Below are 19,031 nucleotides of genomic sequence, written 5' to 3' on the forward strand. Positions count from 1 at the left end.
GAGTTCTTAAAAGAAAAGCAGAAGGAAAAAAACACCCAAAAAACTCAAAATCATTAAACACGTACAAAAAAAACACACACCAAAACTAATGCATTAGAACTCAATCGTTTTTTATCAGGTGATTCCCTTTTTTGTCTTTTTTCTCTTCCCCTTTTTTATTTATTTATTCATTGTTTTGCTAATTTTAGGTATATTTCTTATACCCTTTACTTCCTTTTTTGTGCTAATTTTGGGGTTATTTCTTTCAGCCTCCTCCCCATGATTTTTAAAAGAAATCAATTTCCTCGGCTTCCAAAGGGTAAACGACCAACTACAAGTCCCACAATCCTCTGCCCTTGCCTGTGACGCCACACGGAGCCCGGACCCGGCGTACCTCAGCGAGCAGTGAACGGTGTGCGTTTTGGCAACAAAAGACTCATTTTTAAGCAGTTTGTTACATTTTGTGGACGGCGGTGTTATTGGGGACGTTGTCTCTGGTATGTTCATCAGTGTAGCAGTATTTATAAATGTAGATTTAATTCAGAATTTGTAGTTTTGACGGTTGAATTTGGAGCGTTGAAGTTGGTGACCTAGCTAACAAGATGGCTGCGTCTATTTTCTGCAGAACAACAACAAACAATAAGTCACACAGTGATAAGTTAAAAGTGATAGATGTGTTTTTGTCATTATTTGACAGTACAGTGGAACAAGTGACGTGTTTAGGCAATAACGTATTGGATTGAAGTGACAGTTGAGCGATTTTAAGTGTTGGTGTTGTTGGTGTACACGCTGGTTCCAGGCAGTAGCCGGTAGCGATGACACCGCCGGAGCTGCTGTCCGTTGGAGGAAGAGGAAGAGGAAGGAGGTGATGATGATGACATACGGTTAGCTGGCTGCCTGGCTAGCTGGCGGACGGACGGACTTTGAGCCGATAACCAGAGCAGGATCCCGGGCGACGAGAGGCGAAGATGCCGCGGAGGAAACAGTCCAACCCGCAGCCGGTGAAATGTGAGTGTAACTTCCAGCTGTTTGAGTCTCAGAGACTTTGTCCTCACAGGACAGAGACACTTTAGGGAAGTGGATCTGTCTCCTTCTTTGTCCGCTTTAAATCTACTTTACAATATATATTTTTAAAAGTTTAGACAAAGAAAGAGAAGGAAACTGTTTCCAGCAGGGGCGTTTCTAGGTTTGAAGACATTGGGGGTTTAGTCCAGTCCTCTGTAGGGGGGTCAGTGAAGATCCTCTATTTTCATGCTATTTTATCCATGCTGGCACCTTATTTACCCTGAAAAAAATTTCTTGTTAACAGTTTCTTATTTTACTGCTGATTTTTAAGGAAAATGTACCCTCCATTTTGGCTATATTCTTTTTCTTTAAAACATTTTGATGATTTTGTTATTTTCTTGAAAAAAATCTTGATGATTTTTATTTTATTTAAATATTCTAGGTATTTTTAATGTTTTTTTTTTGCCTTGTTTTTTTTTTGTTGTAATTTTTAATGATAAAAAAATTGGTGATTAACATTCCTTTTAAATTTTTTAAAGATGCTTTTCCTTAAAAATTCTTGGTAAATTTAAAATTACTAGCTGATTTTTTTTCCTTAAAATTTTTTTAAAAAGATTTTTGGCGTTTTTGTTTTTTCTTTTAAAATTTTAGTGTATAAAAAAAGCGTTATAATTTTAAGAACTGTAACAATTTGGGAAGTGGATCTGTGTTCTTTGTCCACATGAAACATACATCAGTAAATATATATTCTTTTTAAAAGTTTAGAATAGGAGATAAAAGGAAACCCTATGTCTCAAGCAGGAGTTTCTAGGATTTGAGGACACTGGGGGCTTAGCTCGGACCTCTGCAGAGGAAATAAGAATATTTGCAGTATTTTAAATAGTTTTTAAAATGTTTTTTAATTTGAAAAATTCTGGTGATTTTTAAAAAAAAATTTTGGTCGATTTTGATTTGCTCAAAAATTGTTTACTGATTCCAGGATTTGAAGACACTGGGGGCTTAGCCTGGACCTCTGTACGGGGGTCCATGAAGATCCTCTTTTTAATTTTTTTTTAAAATGCAATCTGGCACTTTATTTACATTCTTGCTGATTTTTTTTCTTAAAAAATGTTTGGGGATTTTTAAAGGAAACATTCCTGTGTGTATGTTTGTGTCTCTGTGTGTGTATTTATATACACACATATATATAATCTGTGTGTGTGTATATATATATATATATATTTTTTAGAGACAAAACAGCCAAATATTAAAAATCACCAAAAATTTACAAAGAAAAAAATTGCCAGCATTAAAAAAAAAAAAAACTTTTTAAAGGAAAAAAAAGTGCCAGCCAATATTTTTTCGTAAAATCGCCATGTTACTGTGTGTATAGTCCCAGTTGTGAAGGTTAAGTGTGGTGCGCTCCCACAGAGCCAGACTGAACGTTGTCTAACTGGTCGGACGTATTGACAGTGCGGACCTGATCGTCCCTCTGAGAGAGGATGACTGCTGGAGACGTGTTTTCCTTTGCCTTATTATCTCATCCTGAATGTTTGGGCTCAGTCTGACTTCCTCTCTTCCTCCTCTTCTCTTCCTGTCTCCACTTCCTCTTGCAGGCTGGGACCTGACCTCCCTCCTCTCCCTCCTCTCCCTCCTCTCCCTCCTCTCCCTCCTCTCCCTCCTCTCCCTCCTCTCCTCTTCCTTTCTTTCTCTCATCGCTTCCTGTTCCTTTCCATCAGTCCCTTCCTTTTTTTATATACATATGTAACCATACCACACCTTTTTATCTCTGCCTTCTTAAAAGTGCTAATCTGGCAAAATCTTGTTTTTATGTCTTTATCCTTTCAATGCCAAGCTTTTGTCACAATGCCTCTATGTATTTTGATGACACAAAAACACAAACATATAATTATTTTCAATGTACTACATGCAACATTTTTTTTTATCACAGCCTGGCATATGTCAATGATTAATAGCAACATTGATTTTTTTGCATTATTATTTTTTGTGCAGAGTCATACACACTCATACTGCTCTACACACAAAATTGATTTTTCAAAATCAAGTTTAAAAAATATTATACATTAATATGATTTTCTTCTTTCAGTGGGATAATTTTTTTAGCCAACATCAGTCCTAACCATTAATATCAAATATTCATTCATTCATTCATTTTTAGAATTTTAAGCCTTTAAATGCCAGGTTTTTGTCAGGATGCCACCAGGTTTTTAGATTAAAAAAAAAAAAAAAAAAAGTTTTTTGTTTTTTTTTGTTTTTGTTTTTTGATGATGGCAGCCTGGGATATGTCAATGATTTGCACACCTAGTGGAAAAAGCATGTATTTTCTCCATATGCCAAATGTGGTAAAAAATGAAGTCATCAGGTGGAAAATAATAAAATGACGAATTCCAAGCAAAAGCCCAGAATGACACCCAGAAATAATACAAGTCATCTTTAATGCTTTGATGGCTGTGGGATCAAAAATGTCAGTTTGAATGGGTTTCAGTGGAGCATTTTTTGACCTGAACAGTCTGAATGTAACTATTTAGTTTCCACAGTGTATTTTAGAAAACACACAATCTTTATGCCATATGCATGAACACAGCCAAAATTATTTTTAAAAAAAAGAAGAAGACCGAAAAGCACGCAAAATGCGCCAAACAGTCCCTGAGGGTTAATTATCAGAAAAATGTTAATAACTAAGTGGCAAACGTGCGTGAAAATGTCACAGATCAACAGTGTTGTGTCTTTGCTCCTCTTCCTTTCCTTCCTTCACTCCTCCTCCTTTGCACTTATCTCGTCCTCACTCACTTCCTCGACTCGTCGTCCTCTTGTCGTCTCCTCGCTTCCTCTCCACCTCCTTTACTCATGTCCGTCTCCTTTTTTTTTTTTACTCTTCCTTAGCACAGATCTTGTTCGTCTCCATCTCCTCTCCAGTTTCGTTTAGTTTTTCTCTGTTTTTTTGCTGTCTAATGACACGCAAATCTAGTTTTAAACATCTGTGTGTCTGCAAAAATTTGTGGTATAAAGCAAATGTTTATAGCAAAGTTGTCGACGGCGTGTTCAATATCTTTTATTTGATGCTAATATGAACAATTTCAACAAAAAATGCTTGTTTTTAATTAACAAAACCCCATTGCTGTTCCATGTTTGTGTTTGCGTGTGTGTGTGTGTGTGTGTGTGTGTGTGTGTGTGTGTGTGTGTGTGTGTGTGTGTGTGTGTGTGTGTGTGTGTTTGTGTTTGTGTGTGTGTGTGTGTGTGTGTGTGTGTGTGTGTGTGTGTGTGTGTGTGTGTGTGTGTGTGTGTGTGTGTGTGTGTGTGTGTGTGTGTGTGTGTTTGTGTGTGTTTGTGTGTGTAGTGGAGTCGGAGGACGGCGCAGTGGTGTGTGAGCCAGGCTGCCTGGTTCTGGAGAGCGACTTCCTGCTGAGTGGAGAGCTGGAGTTTGGAGACTCTGAGATCATGGGCCTGGACAGAGAGGCCGGTCAGTGACACAAACACACACACACACACACACACACACACACACACATGCACACACACACGCACACACACACTGCACAAATGATATTATATTATGATAGAGGTCATAAGTAACGACTACTGGTTGTCCGCCTGGGCAAACTGTCAAAATAAAAGCTCTGTGTTATGGGTTAAAAGTGTTTTGTGCAGAGGTTTAATTTTGCTCAGCAACCATAACCAACATCAGATCATACTGACCAGAAATCCACACTCAGGAGCTGATTTTGTTCCATGTGCTCTAAAATGTTTTCTTTAAAAATGGCCAAAAGATTTTAAAGGGGGAAAATTGCATTTTTTTTTCTACAAGTAAATAAATACATGAATAAATAAATAAACAGTTTAGACAAAATGTTCAAAGGAAAAAAAATGTTTATTTAAAAATAAAAACAAAAATGTTTGCTTAAATTGCCAAGATGATTTCTTCCAAATTTAAAAATTTAAAGAATAAAACCAAAAATTGCCAAAATATTTTCTTAAAAAAATCACCAAAATGATTTCTAAAAACAAATTGAAAAAAAAATCATTTTAAAAATTCCCAAAATCTTTTCTTTTAAAAAATCCCCAAAACAATTCCTTCACAAATTTCAAGTTTTTAAAAATAAAAAAAATGCCAAAATGTTTTTATTAGAAATCTCCAAGAATGTTCAAAGAAAAAACAATTGCCAGATTTTTTTCTTTAAAACTTGCCAAAAATAAAGAAAGTCACTAAAATGATTTCTTAAAACAGATTGCCAAAAATGATGAAAAACAGTTGCCAAAATAATCACCAAAATGTTTCCTTTAAAAATTGCCATGAAATCTAAAGGGAAAAAATGCCAAAAATGTTTTCTTTTTTTTTTTTTTAAATAAAGGTCAATGTTTCTTCAAAAAAATGCCCCAAAAAATCTTTTTTTTTTTCTTAAAAATCGTGACTTGTCAACTTCTCCGTATTTACTTCGGATTTAGCTTTACAGAGGAAACAAAATATATCTGCCAGCTGTAAATCCTTGTGTTCCAATAGTTAAATTTGGCATTTTGAACTGAAAAATAGGTGCTTGGGAGCTCTAGATAGGGTCACACTAACATCAAAAACACGTGCTGTTAGTCTTTGCAAATGAAAGCAAACTGTAGAGAGTCGAGCTGAACCTGATCTGTCTCGTTCAGAAACAAACACAGAGGAGCAAACAGCTCATTTCCTCCTGCAGGCTTCTGTCAGACCTGTTCTCTAACTGTTTGAATTAAACTTGTTTGTCATTTTTCTTATGTCGACAGCTGGTCTGTTGGCCTCAATGTAAGACGACATACTCAAGGAATAGAAAATGATGTGTTATATAGGTTGTTTTTAGGCTTAACTCTGCTGCGATGGAGGGTTTCTTGAACCCAGGCTACATTTTAAACACATTAAAACTTTCCGCTTTAAAACACGGTTATGCTTAACATCCAATCTAACAAATATGTTTCATCACAGAGAAAAATCATTGAATTTTTTTTTTTTTTTTTATTCTAAATAACTTCATTGTTTGGTGTCTTTTGAGTTATAAAATCTGAGAATGAAGCAACAAAGCACAGTGTTCATACAGTCATGGAAAACTTGGAAAAGTCATAGAATTTGCAATTAGCAATTTCTAGGCTCGGAAAAGTTTTGGAAAACAAAATGAACCCTCAAAAGCTATGGAAAAGTCATGGAATTTTGTTTCCCAAACCTGTAGAATAAAACATGATGTGTCTAAGGACTGTTAGAAATTTTTTTACAAAAAAATCACAGGAAAATGGCCAAAGTGTTTTTCTAAAATCACCAAGGTTTTCTCTGGATAATCTCCCAAAATGTAGGGTCTTTTTTCATGTCGTTATTGGATAGGACAGACAAAGAGAAAGGGTGGTTGTTGACAGTTTTCTGTCCTTGTGTTGTTCTCCAGGTATGACGGTGTTCTCTCTGAGCGTCGAGGACGACCCCTCAGCGCCCACAGACTCCACCTTCCCAGCGTTCCTGTCCTGTAAAGGATGTGGTCAGTTGCTGGGGGACACGCCGCTGGGGGCAGGTTTAGATCTCGGTAAACACTCAACCAAATGCATGTTTGACACCAGTGTGGGGTGTGAAGGTTTGTCAGGTCAAAAATTGTCTCCTCTTCTTTCTTCTAAAATATGATGAATTTTTTCCAGGTGTGGGCCTGGACCTGGGGGCGGAGCTTTACTGCCTCACCTGTGAGGAAGGCCTCCAGCATGAAGCCTCCGTCGACTCCTCTCAAGCCGACGGCTCCATGGAGGCCGACACAGCCGCTGGCTGCGACTCCGACAGGAAGCGGAGAAGCGCAGGTAAGACGGCCGCGGCCGGAGATGTCCCTCCCAAACTGTACTCGTGCTCGCTGTGCGCCTTCACCTCGCGCTACTCCAACCACCTGAAGCGCCACATGCGGACGCACGACGGCCAGAAGCCGTACCGCTGCCCCATCTGCCCCTATGCCTCGGCCCAGCTCGTCAACCTGCAGCGCCACGCCCGCACCCACACCGGGGAGAAGCCGTACCGCTGCCACCAGTGCAGCTACGCCTGCAGTTCGCTCGGCAATCTGCGGCGGCACCAACGCATGCACACGCAGGAGAGACCGCAGAGGAGGGAGAAGGAGAAACGGCGAGGGAGACGGAAAAAAGCAGACGCCGAAGAAGGTAAGAAACGCCAGCATCACAGAGTCACATAAAGATTGACTAAACACGACAAATGATTACCCTCGTTAAACTCGTCCACCCCATCCTGTATTTAAAACGTTTAGTAAAAGTAAGAATAGTCAAGGAAATACACTTAAAATATCGAAAGTAAAATAACCCAATGCAGAAAAATCTAAAAATAACAAACAAAATACGCCAAAATCTTGCAATTATAGAAAAAAAAACACCTAAAAATATAATTCAAATAATTATTTTTTAAAACTACATTATCACTCAAAATTTAAAAAAAGAAAAAAAAACAACCAAAAATCATAATCATGAAAAAGGAGGGGAAAGAGCACCCCGAAAAATCTCAAAATAATAATAAAAACCCTCAATTATTAAAAAAAAAAAGGATTTAAACAAAAAAACTCAAAATTATAATAAAAATAGAACATTCTCCCTCCCGCAAAAAGTTTAAATGATCAAAACAATGAAAAAAAGAGAAATTACATTTTTATCAAACAGTTGCCGCATAATTTTCTGCATCATACAATCACACAAAGATTTACTGAGCACAACAAATGACAACCTTCACTAAACCCGTCCACTCTGTCCAGAATTACAAATGTTACTCAAGAAAAGTATAGCCAAGGAAATACACTTCGAATATTAAAAGGTAAAGTTACCCGTAACAGCAAAAAACCTATAAAAACAAACATAATCCCTCCAAAACCTTGAAATTATTAGTTAATAATAATACTAATAATTATTATTACTTAATAATTATTTATTACTTTAAAAAAACTTGATAAACTTCAGAATTATTAGAAAAAACAAAAACAAAACTCAAAGAAAATGAAATCATTCAAAAATAATTAAAATGATTTTTTTAAAAACACCCAGAATACTTAAAATCATTATAAAAAAATAGAAAATAAATCAACTTTTAAAAAACTTAAATGTGTATTAGAATAATTTTATGCTTCATATAATCACACAAAGAGTTACTAAACACAACACATTTTAAAATAAAACAAAAAAAAAATGTAAACAACATCAGCTGGATAAGAATGACCTAAAAAGTCAGACACCGTCTTTGGGAAAAAAATATTTGACAATTGAATTTTTCGTTTGTCCCACAAGTATGTCATACGATCCCACTTTGAAAAAAGTGGAAGCTGTAGATGATTTTTATGTTTACTTAATTTACTTTTTCTAGAAGAAACCACAATAATTATTAAGTAGTGATTTATTTTATTTTTAAAAATCTTAACACTAGAAAAAAAAAGATTCACCGACTCGCTGCTATTTGATTTGAGCAGATTAGATAGATGTAAAAAGTATTTAAAAGTATATTTATTTGTCTTACACACCGTCCACTGATTTAAATCTTTTCTCTAAAGAAGTAAACAGGCAGTGAGACTTAATTTCTCACCTGAATCATGTAACTTTGCCATCAGAATGTAAATGTTGGATCTCCCTGCGCTTGCTTTTTTATAGCCTGCAGGGGAAAATTTTAATTTTGGAAGCAGAGAAAAGAGGAACCAACGCGCCGAAACTTAACGAGTTTAAAAAATGAGGAAGAGAAGTTCTCCCTGGTTGAGTGCTTCTGGACCTGAAACTCACCTCTGCAGAATATCAGCTGCATCAGGAGGACAGTTTTTCATGTTATCTTAGAGTTACGCTGATAATAAGTAAGAATACCGGAGAAATAGAAACAGTTGAGCCAGTAACAAAGTCAAACCATCAGAGGAGAACCAAGAGGAATTTTTAAAAATATTTATGAGTGTGAAAGAAGAAGTAGAAAGAGGAAGTTTAAGTTCAAGTTTCTTATTATCAGTAAAAACTGCAGTGTTGCACTTTTAGGGCTTTTCCTCGAGAGGTTTTTTCTTATGTTTTTAAGTGAAAGAACAGTGGTGGATGAAGTATACAAATCCTGTGTGTAAGTAAAAGTATGAATACTACACAATAAAAATATTCTGTTACAAGTAATTGTGTCTCATTTAAAATAATACTCAAGTAAACATGAGTACAATCAAGAATAAATACTTAAAGAATTAAAAGTAAATGTAGCCAATGCAGAACAATGTTAAAAATAAACAAAACCCACTAAAACATTAAAATTATATTTTGAATAACACCCCAAAAACTCAAAATAAAAAAAAAATCAAAACCGTTAAGAATTGCATAGATATAAACTGTTAATTATCCAAAACATAAATAAAAACTTCTTCTAAAATTAAATTATCAAAAAAGAACACCCCCAAAAATAAAAATTAGTTATAAAAATAGAAAAAACATCCCCCAAAATTTAAATTACCAGAAAAATGAAACAAAATCAAATGCCACAAAACACTCTAAATGATCCAAAAATGAATATTAAAACAAGTAATATTAAAAATAAGTAATAAGTAAATAAGTAATTAAAAATAACCATTGAAATTATATATTTTAAATTGATTAATTAAAGATTTAAGAATTACGATAAAATCACCTCCAAATCCTCTAGATTATCCAAAAAAATAATAAATAAAACCAACTCGTAGGAAAGTAGGAAAAAACATTTATTATGTATAAGTAAAAGAAAAACGCCCCCCAAAAACTCTGAATTACCCCTTACAATTACCTATTTAAAAAAAAAATTTTTAAACTTTAAATTATCAAAAAAATAAAAACAACTAAAATTAATTTTATTAAAACAGAGAAAACAATCTCAAATAGAAACAAGACCCCCCAAAAATACATTTTTGAAATTATTTTTTTTAAAAAAAACAAATTTAAAAAACTTAAAAGTTTGAAAACAGTTTGCAAAAAATATTCAGTCATTTGATTAATCAATCAAGAATTTGTTGCAGCTGTACTTGTATAAAACAGTTTGGTTATTTGATTTATTAGAAATCGTCATACTTCATAAACTCTTGTTTTAGTACAAAAATTTTAATTTGTAACTAAACTAACTAGTAACTAAAGCATTTAAATAAATGCAGTGATGTAAAAAGAACTATATTTCTGTAGAAATGTTTTGGAATAAAAGTATAGAGTGGCATGAATATAACAGAATCAAGAAAAGTACAAGTACCTCAAGTTTGTACATCAGTCCAGTACCCGAGTAAATGTACTTAGTTACATTCAGCTCTGTTAAAGTCTATGTAAAGCAGACTTTGAGGGTTGGATCAGACTCAGTGGGTTTCTGTCTTGTTTCTGTGTGCAGTTGTGTCAGACCTGACGCTGCGAGTGTCCCAGAGTTCAGGTTACCTGCAGACGTTGGGGGCCCTCGGCTCTCCTTCGGCCCCGCTGCCCGTCCTCCTCTTCCCCCTGTGCTGCCGGGTGTGCGGCCTCACCCTGGAGGAGGCCGACCTGGAGGGGGACAAGGCCGAGGGGGAGGCGGAGGGCGACGGAGGACAGGTAACTGAACCGGCACCATGACAACACGAGCACCAGACTGGACATGTTCTTTTATTTTGTGATTGTTTCCATGGTGACGTGTCGTCTCTATGAGCGAAGACAAACTCTGAGAACTGCAGACTTTTAGATTTTAGGACATTTTTAGGATTTTAGAATGTTTCTCTGATTTAAGAATTTTTTTAAGGAGTTTTGGACACTTCTTAGCCTTTAGGACATTTTTACGATTTTAGGACATTAGTGTCTCAGCTGTGTCCTCTGTCAGGGGTGTGGGGGATCCTCCACTGGCTCTTTTTTTGATCAACAAGCTCTATTTTGATGCTGTTTTATGCACTCTGACACCTTATGGAGACTAAAAGTACAAAAACAATTCATTGTAAATCACTTTTTTTTTTTGTAAATTAGAAAAGGTTTAGGGGACCACTCAGCACCCTATCAGCGGCCAGATTTGGGTCAGGGGCCATAAGTTGGTTCTCTGCTGTAACGCTCTGCTATATGAGGACAATAAAAAGATAATAAACAAAAACTCGAGTAAACGGCAGCAGCACAAACCTTTGATCTGTCTTTTGTCTTTATTTCCAGGTGTGTCGTCGATGCTCGTTGGACGTGCTATCCAAAGAAGACTCCGGGTCTCGAGGGTCGCGTCGGGGTCAGCGTGGCACCAAGCTGTACCGCTGTCCTCACTGCCCCTTCCTGTCCCACTACCCCAACCACCTCGCCCGCCACGCCCACACCCACTCTGAGGAGAAGCCCCACCGCTGCCCGCACTGCCCCTACACCTCCTCGCACCTTGACAACCTCAAACGCCACCTGCGCGTGCACACTGGCGAGAAGCCCTACCAGTGCCCGTCGTGCAGCTACGCCTGCGGGAACCTCGCCAACCTGCGGCGGCACGAGCGCATCCACTCGGGCGCCAAGCCGTTCCACTGCGGCGTCTGCGGTTACTCGTGCAACCAGAGCGTGAACCTGAAGAGGCACATGCTGCGGCACACGGGCGAGAAGCCATTCGCCTGCGCCGAGTGCGACTACACCACGGGCCACTGGGACAACTACAAACGCCACCAGAGGAAACACGGGCACAACACGGACAGCTGGGACAAACACGCGCCCATCAACGGCCTCAGCTGGGGGAGAGACACTCAGGAGAGCCCGAGTCAGGGACATGGTTAGATACTGTGTGTGTGTGTGTGTGTGTGTGTGTGTGTGTGTGTGTGTGTGTGTGTGTGTGTGTGTGTCATACACTGGTGAAGCTTCAGCTAAACTCAGGTGCCTTTGACAGACTGAACGACTTTAACGCTGCACTGACTTTATAAGGGGCATTTTTGTGTGTGTGTGTGTGTGTGTGTGTGTGTGTGTGTGTGTGTGTGTGTGTGTGAGTGAGTGAGTGAGAGAATCAGAGAAAGTGTGATTTCTCTTGTCTTCGGTTGTCTTAGTCCACAGACGTCTGATCTGTCAGACTGTGACTTTTCTGAATCTGCTGATTTGAAATTTCTTTCCTCTACAGATAATCTATATTTTGTAAATGTGGGTGGATTTTTTTCACAGTGGCAGGCTGATTATTGTCTCACAAGCTTTATGTCGTTTTTGTTTTTTAATTCAGGAAAAATCATTCAGTAGATCAGAGGGGCTCCTGAGCTGATTTTCGGTTGGATGTCTGAAATAACACAAACTAAAGAGACAGAACACCACCTTTAATTATATATGTAGTTACTGAAAACTGACTTTTTTAAATTTGTGGATCTCAGTCTGACCTATTTGAGCGACCTTGAATCTTTTTATTTTCTTTTATTTTTAAAGTCTCGATTTTGGTTCTGATTTGACCAATTCATTCATCGGTTGAATTGAATTTCAATGACCGATTTTTTTTTCTTCTCAATATATTAAATTCTGTTCTTAAACTTGACTTTTTTGGATCTGAATTTGACCAACCAAACTCCAGGAATGTAAGTAAATGTTTGTAATTATTATTTGTATTTATATACTGCATAAAATACATCAATAAATACACCATGAGCAAGAAATTAGTAAGAAAAAATTAACTCAAAATTATAATGAAAAAAAAAGTGCTTAAAATATGTAATAATTCTGTCAGGTTATTTCAAATATATAATTATGATTAGATATATGGCTTTTTTCTTTTTCCCTATGCATATTATTCTAGCTTTTTAATAATAATTTTCTAAACAGACTTATTTCTGGTTATTTGTGGAACATATCTTAGCAAGTTATTCATTGACCGCCCCCCCACACCCCCCCACCCCCCATTTTTTTTTTTTACAAAAGAAATGACACTATTTTAGGTTAAATACTATAAACGTTAAATAATGACATTATATAAGACGTTTAAGCGTTAAATCCCTTAAAATGGAAATGCTCAGGAGCCCTGCTGTCTGGATCAAACATGCTGCTGTTTAAGAAGAATTTAATGCCTTTTCTTTGTCAGTCTTGGCTTTATTTTTTTATGTGGAGCCCAAAATATCCTGAATTTTGAAGATTTATATTTCTGACATGCAGACTGCTAATCTGTTGATCTTTTCTCAGAACTTCAGAGGTTATTACCTCATTTTTCAGTACAGCTTTAGTGAAAATCAGCCTCTCGAACGACAATTCAGGAAGGAAAAATTAAATAATTTACTCTCATTTTATGAAATCATAAAATGTTCCATCAAACATTGAAAATCTCGACCTCTGTTTCCACTTTATTTTTGTAATTCTGCAGAGAAAATCGACAGAAAAATGCTGCTCAAACTTGAAGTCTTTTTAAAACGAAGCTCTGTTGGTTATAAAATAAAACCATCTTTGACTTTGAGGCTGCCAGTTTGCTCATAGTGCCTTCAAATCTCCAATAAAACGCGTCTGATTGAAGCTGCAGTGAAGCGACTTCCTCTTTCGTGCTCTCTGTTTAGGAAACACCTGCTGTGCACGCCCAGAGGGGCAGGGACCAGAGCACTGGGACGAGTAGTGCGCTCAGAGGTTAAAAAATGCAGAAATGTCCCCCCAAAAATCACCCCGACCCACAAAAAGACACCTTTAAGAAAGGTAAGATGAGTAGTAAATCCAGGGAACTCAGGACAGCTTCCACTGCAATTTTTAGATCAGAATTTTTAATTTTAGTTTGTTCTTCATTTTATTTAATTTCTGTAAATGTGAAACTTAAATATTTGGGTCTGAATTAACATGAAAAGTCTGATTTGATTTGATTTGATTCATTTGTTTATTTATTTTTATTCAGAATCTTTTTTTTTTTTTAAATCTCAGTCGTTTTTCTTACATGAATTTCACCTGTTGAACAACTTTAAATCAATTTTTTGTAATTTTATTATTTTTATTTTTATTTATACTTTTTTGTTCTGAAGCTTTTTGTGAACACTTACCATTAAAAAAAGAAAGCTTTTAATTAAAAGTTAGCTTTTAAAATTGGAAAAAAAGAATAAACACAATCACATTTTAATTTCAAAGAGGTACATTCAAATCAACTAAATTCAGATACATGGTTTTCAAAGTAACAGTGACAAGAAAAAGAGACCAAACTGAAGCTGAAACGACACAAAATGAGGCCAAAAACAAATTGTGCTGATGTGTCGGTGTGATGGGAGCGAGGTCAGTCGACCGAGACCGTGACAGACCAACGAACTTCAAAATATCACATCAGTGCAGCCAGTATGTAAAGCAGATGAGTTCCTCTGTGTGTGTGTGTGTGTGTGTGTGTGTGTGTGTGTGTGTGTGTGTGTGTGTGTGTGTGTGTGTGTGTGTGTGTGTGTGTGTGTGTGTGTGTGTGTGTGTGTGTGTGTGTGTTTGAGGATTTAATTTCAGAAGTGACTGAACAGAGCTGCAGTGAAAAGCTAAACTCATGGGCCTGGTGAGTACCACCTTTAAATTTATAATTATTTTATGTATTTTAAAATTTAAAAAAAAATTAATTTTAAAGATTTTGGCTGCTTTTTATTTATTTATTTTTGATCATTTCCTAACGCTTTGTGTACAAGCCGTTAGTAAGAACACGTTTCTGGTTGCAAAGATGTGATAAATGGTGCTTTCATTTGGTATTTTTTAGCTCTTCATCAGGAAGAGAGCTTCGTGGATTTTTCAAACACGGAAATAGTAGATGTGAAGCATTTTTACTAACAGCAACATTTTAAGTATTTTCTGTTGTCATGGTTACATGCGAGCATGGACAGACATGGATTTAAACCATAACTATCAGATCCTTTACTTATACAACAGTACTAATACCACCCTGTGAAAATACTCTGTTACAAGTAAAAGTCCTGCATTGACAATGCCACTTAAGTAAAAGTAACTATAATCAGGAAGAAGTCCTGAAAGTATTAAAAGTAAAAGTACCAAAATAGGAGGGAAAACACACAAAACCAAAAGTTTTTTTTTTTTTTAAAAAAAAAAAAAAAAGGAAACACACTAAAACCTAAAGAAAAAAAACACAGGAATCTAAAAAGTAAAAAAATTAAAAAACTTGAAAAAAAGAAGAATCCCCCTAAAACTCAAAATTAAAATAAATAAATAAGAATCCTCGAAATTACTTTTATATTGGAAACAAAACTAAGTTGTTGGTTTTTTTATCGAAAATGAGAAATAAAAAAAGGAACACAAAAAAGAACATTATGGTTTTTTCTAATTTAGAAAAACATCCACAAGCATCAAAATTGTTAAAAATAAATTAGAGAAAACATTTTTAAAAATCTAAATTATTGAGAGAAAAAAAAACCTAAAAAATGCACCCCCAAAAAACACCCCAAATACAAATTTATTTGAAAAAAGAAAAAAAGCCCCTCAAAATTATTTAAAGAAAATAGAAAATGACTTAAATATATAAAATATTATATATAAATATTTAAAAACTTCAAAATTATCACAAGAAAACAGAAACCCCAAAAAATAATTTAAAAAAACCCTCAAAATTATTTTGAAAATTATATTTTTTGATTGTTCATTTTTCTTTCTGTGTTGTTTTTGTTTACATTATTATTATTGTTGTTGTTGTTGTTGTTGTTGTTGTTGTTGTTGTTGTTGTTGTTGTTTTGTCATACTTATATTTCTTGTGCTCTTTCTTTAGACTGTAAATAGCAAAGTGGGAGGTTTATTCTGAAGTACTTTCTTGGAAGTAACACTATTATTAAAGATGTATGTGTTTTCTTTATGTATATAAACAAAAGGAAATAAACAAAAAGTAAAAACATGAATAAAATAATTTCAAAAAAAGAACAAAGCCAAAAAAACCCTGAAGAAACCCTTGAAATTATGTACAAAAAATAAAAGAAAGTGACTCAAATGTTTCACAAAATAGTTTCCAATTCATTTCACAAAATATCATTTTTTTAAGTTCTGTTCTGGTTTTTAAGTGAAAATCCTAACCTGTGAAGTAACTATAGCCTCTAGAATAAACTTTAGCCCTTTACTCTGAAATGTAGTCGAGTAAATATATAAAATGGCATGAAATGAAAATACTCAAGTAAAATAACATTTCTTTAAATTTGCACATTAATTGCCCTTCCAGCTCTGCTGGTTTGACAGTATTTCTCGATGAATAATCGCTTTCTGTCTGATTTCTCTGCAGAAACACTCCCAGCCCAAGTTGTTCCCGGGGGACATCGTGGAGTATCCCAGGAACAAATACTTTTCTCACTTCGCCGTGTACTACGGAGATAGGGACGGAGTTCCCTACGTCGCTCACCTGACGTGTCGAGGTTGGTGTTTTTCCTCCTGCACTGACTTTTTTTTTTTTACATAATGACGCTTCTGTCCGAGTGAGAAGCAAAACTTTCATTCACGGGATCATACACCCAACCAAGGTTTGGAAAAGTCATGAATGAACGGTGTCGTTTTTTTTTTCTTTGAATAAATCAGGAAGGATAATAAAAATGGCCAAAAGTTTTAAAGGGGAAAAAATTGCCAGACATTTTCTTTATAAATAGCCAAAAAAATCACTTTCCTCCATTGCTCAGCTTCAGAGCCTACATTCGTGTTTTCAAAGACATGATGTAAACTGTACAGCTGGGAGTCGCTGATTCCAGTTTGCATCAGACAATTTCATTTATAATGATGATTATTTTTTTATTTGCATGAATTCTTTTCTTTTTTAGTTTCAAGAAACATATTATTATTATTATTGTTAATATTATTATTCATTTTTCTGGAAAACACTTGAACGAAGATATTCATCTAAATCACCTGATGGCGTCATTTTTTCAAATTAAAAGCACTTGTAATGAGTTTGTTTATCAGATTCAGACGCCAAGCTGCCGCTCTTTGGCCGAGCTCTGAGGTCAGAGGTCAAACTGGATCCCCTGGAGCTGCTGGGTAACAAATACAAGGTCAGAAAACAGAAAAATCTGACAAAATACAGAGAATGATTGTTCGCAGTGAAAACGATAACGTCTTTGTGCTGTGGACGGATTTCTGCAGGTCAACAACATGTTGGACGATTCGTTCTCGGCCCGAGACTTCCACGCTGTGGTGAAGCCCGCCATTGATGACCTGATGGGGCGCGAGGTGACGTTTGACATCCTGTTTCATAACAGCGAGCATCAGGCGACGCTCTTCAGATACGGAGTCAAGAAGTCAGAGCAGGTCAGTGGACTGAGGATGTCTGCTGTTGTTTATGTTCAAATAATAAACTTTTAATGTTCTAATCATAAGATCTGTCTCATCTGAGATACACATACTCAACCTGCGGCTCACGGGCCAAATCTGGCCCCCGATAGGGTCCCTGGTTGCCCCTCAATCATTTTGTAATTTACAATAAAAAAATGTTTTTGTACATTTAGTCTCCATAAGGTGTCAGAGTGCATAAAATGACATCAAAATAGAGCTTGCTGATCAAAAAAGTGCCAGTGCAGGATCCCCCACACCCCCCGACTGAGGTCCTAGATAAATGCCTAATATCCTAAAATCACAGAAATGTCCGAAATTTCTATAACAGTCATCTAAAACCATAGAAATTTCAAAAATTCCCCAAAAAAGTCCTGCAAATGTCCTGAAATCATCAAATTGAAAAAAAATTCTAGAAATCTTGTTGAATTGTCCTCAAATCCTAAAAATGTCCTAAAATTCTAGAAATGTCCTAAAATCCAAGAGATGTCCTGAAATCATAGAAATTGTAAAAATCTTAAAAATGTTGATGAATCCTAGAAACATCTCTGGGCCACTGGCCCCTGGTGGCCCCCAGTTTGAGGAGTTGCACTGAAAAAATCAACAACAATCTTTAATAAAAATGACTTTTTTTCACTCGATCCTCAGCAGGTTTTGTGTGAATTTCTGAAGAAAAAAAACTAAAAGTGTGTCGAGCAGCAGCAGGATGACGTGTGTGACGTGTGTTTTTCAGATAGAGAGGATTTATGAGCACATCATGCCGGCCTGGAAGAAGCTGTTTGAGCAGAAAAAACTGTGAGCACGACATGTTCAGTCTTCTTCTTCACCACCGGAGGGCAGCGCCGTGCTGTGATTTAAAAGACACAAGGTTACTGCATTCACAGAAGAAATTACAATAACGCCACAATATTTTGAGTAAAAAAAAATATTTTAAAATGTAAAAAAGGAGGTATATATATATATATATATATATATATATATATATATATATATATAGTATGAATGTATGCAGGAATATTTTCATCAGCTGATAACAACTTCCATGTTTGTTTTTGTCTGTAAATGTTAAATTTTATTTACAAAAAATCCCAGAGGATAATTAATGATACAAAAAAATTGGGATTTTAAAAAATAACATTGTAATATTTTGAGCATAAAAAGAGAATTTTAAGGTCTGAATTCTTAGAAAAGTTCATGTATTACAAGAAATCAAAATGTAATATTTTACATACATTTACCAGAAAGAACATCCCATGAGCTTTTAAGATGACGTCAAAACATGATAAGAGAAAGTTTGCATGTATTTAGGATTATTTCACATTTTCACAGCGACTTTTATATTTGGAATTAATTCCAGAAGATATTAATGGTATTGTTTATATTTTAGAATAAATTAATAAATTAAAATAGTTGCAATATTCTGAGTAGAAAAACGTAAATAATTATTCATATTAAGAAAAATTAATATTTTACTTAAATAGATTTTACAAGAAAAAATTCTCATAAGTTTTTAGTATCACAGAAAAAAAACAAAAAAAAATGGAATTTCAAAAAGTAGGTTTCAGTAATTTGAGTTTTAAGTATTTTAAAAGTTATAAATCTGAGAAAATGTTGTATAGCAAAATGTTGCAATATCTTACATAAATTAAGGGCAAAAATCCTAAAAGTTCAAAGAACAAGGATATAATATCATGAGAAATGTTTGCATGAAAGTGGGAAAATTTCACATACTCACGTTGACTTTTATTTTTTGTGTTAATGTTAAATTTTACTCAGAAAAAAATGGAATTAAAAATCAGAGGATATTAGTGCCACTGTTGAGCTCTAAAAAAATAAAGGTATGCCTGTTTTAATTGTTTGCTTCTGTTATGTTTTTGAAGTTTATTTGAAGTAGTTGCATGATTTTTTTTGGTTAGGTC

At 35.4% G+C, this 19,031-nt stretch overlaps 2 protein-coding genes across 4 annotated transcripts; both read left to right on the top strand.

The window, feature by feature from the left end:
- The first annotated feature begins 318 nt into the window (after positions 1 to 318).
- LOC121965668 (zinc finger protein 513-like) lies at positions 319 to 14,338 on the top strand. Of its 3 annotated transcripts, XR_015775841.1 has the most exons (9): positions 319 to 476; positions 779 to 987; positions 4,322 to 4,444; positions 6,378 to 6,512; positions 6,622 to 7,122; positions 10,316 to 10,509; positions 11,089 to 11,671; positions 13,413 to 13,545; positions 14,320 to 14,338. XR_015775841.1 is itself a non-coding variant. In XM_088074234.1 (8 exons), exons 2-8 carry the CDS (start codon positions 948 to 950, stop codon positions 13,466 to 13,468), a joined length of 1,632 nt encoding a protein of 543 aa, XP_087930360.1. In that variant the 5' UTR covers positions 319 to 476; positions 779 to 947; the 3' UTR covers positions 13,469 to 13,997. The 3 variants fall into 3 exon arrangements, 2 of the variants coding, with proteins under 2 accessions (XP_087930360.1, XP_087930361.1); XM_088074234.1 differs by lacking the exon at positions 14,320 to 14,338 and having other exon boundaries at positions 13,413 to 13,997; XM_088074235.1 differs by lacking the exons at positions 13,413 to 13,545; positions 14,320 to 14,338 and having other exon boundaries at positions 11,089 to 13,371.
- On the top strand, positions 14,142 to 18,965 carry plaat1l (phospholipase A and acyltransferase 1-like). Its single transcript, XM_088074236.1, has 5 exons — positions 14,142 to 14,365; positions 16,079 to 16,208; positions 16,747 to 16,835; positions 16,927 to 17,091; positions 17,846 to 18,965. The coding sequence occupies exons 1-5, from the start codon at positions 14,357 to 14,359 to the stop codon at positions 17,909 to 17,911; spliced, it is 459 nt and encodes a 152-aa protein (XP_087930362.1). The 5' UTR covers positions 14,142 to 14,356; the 3' UTR covers positions 17,912 to 18,965.
- Positions 18,966 to 19,031: the final 66 nt, after the last annotated feature.

Source organism: Plectropomus leopardus, chromosome 24 (assembly GCF_026936395.1).
Source record: "Plectropomus leopardus strain MGB_pleo_1.0 chromosome 24, ASM2693639v1, whole genome shotgun sequence".
Lineage (NCBI taxonomy): Eukaryota > Metazoa > Chordata > Actinopteri > Perciformes > Serranidae > Plectropomus > Plectropomus leopardus.

Coding starts and splice junctions, on each gene's coding strand:
- LOC121965668 (XM_088074234.1), top strand. CDS start 948: ATGCCGCGGAGGAAACAGTCCAACCCGCAGCCGGTGAAAT. Junction 4,445..6,377: donor GGGCCTGGACAGAGAGGCCG/GTCAGTGACACA, acceptor GTTGTTCTCCAG/GTATGACGGTGTTCTCTCTG. Junction 6,513..6,621: donor GGGGGCAGGTTTAGATCTCG/GTAAACACTCAA, acceptor AATTTTTTCCAG/GTGTGGGCCTGGACCTGGGG.
- plaat1l (XM_088074236.1), top strand. Junction 16,836..16,926: donor TGCTGGGTAACAAATACAAG/GTCAGAAAACAG, acceptor GGATTTCTGCAG/GTCAACAACATGTTGGACGA. Junction 17,092..17,845: donor GAGTCAAGAAGTCAGAGCAG/GTCAGTGGACTG, acceptor TGTGTTTTTCAG/ATAGAGAGGATTTATGAGCA.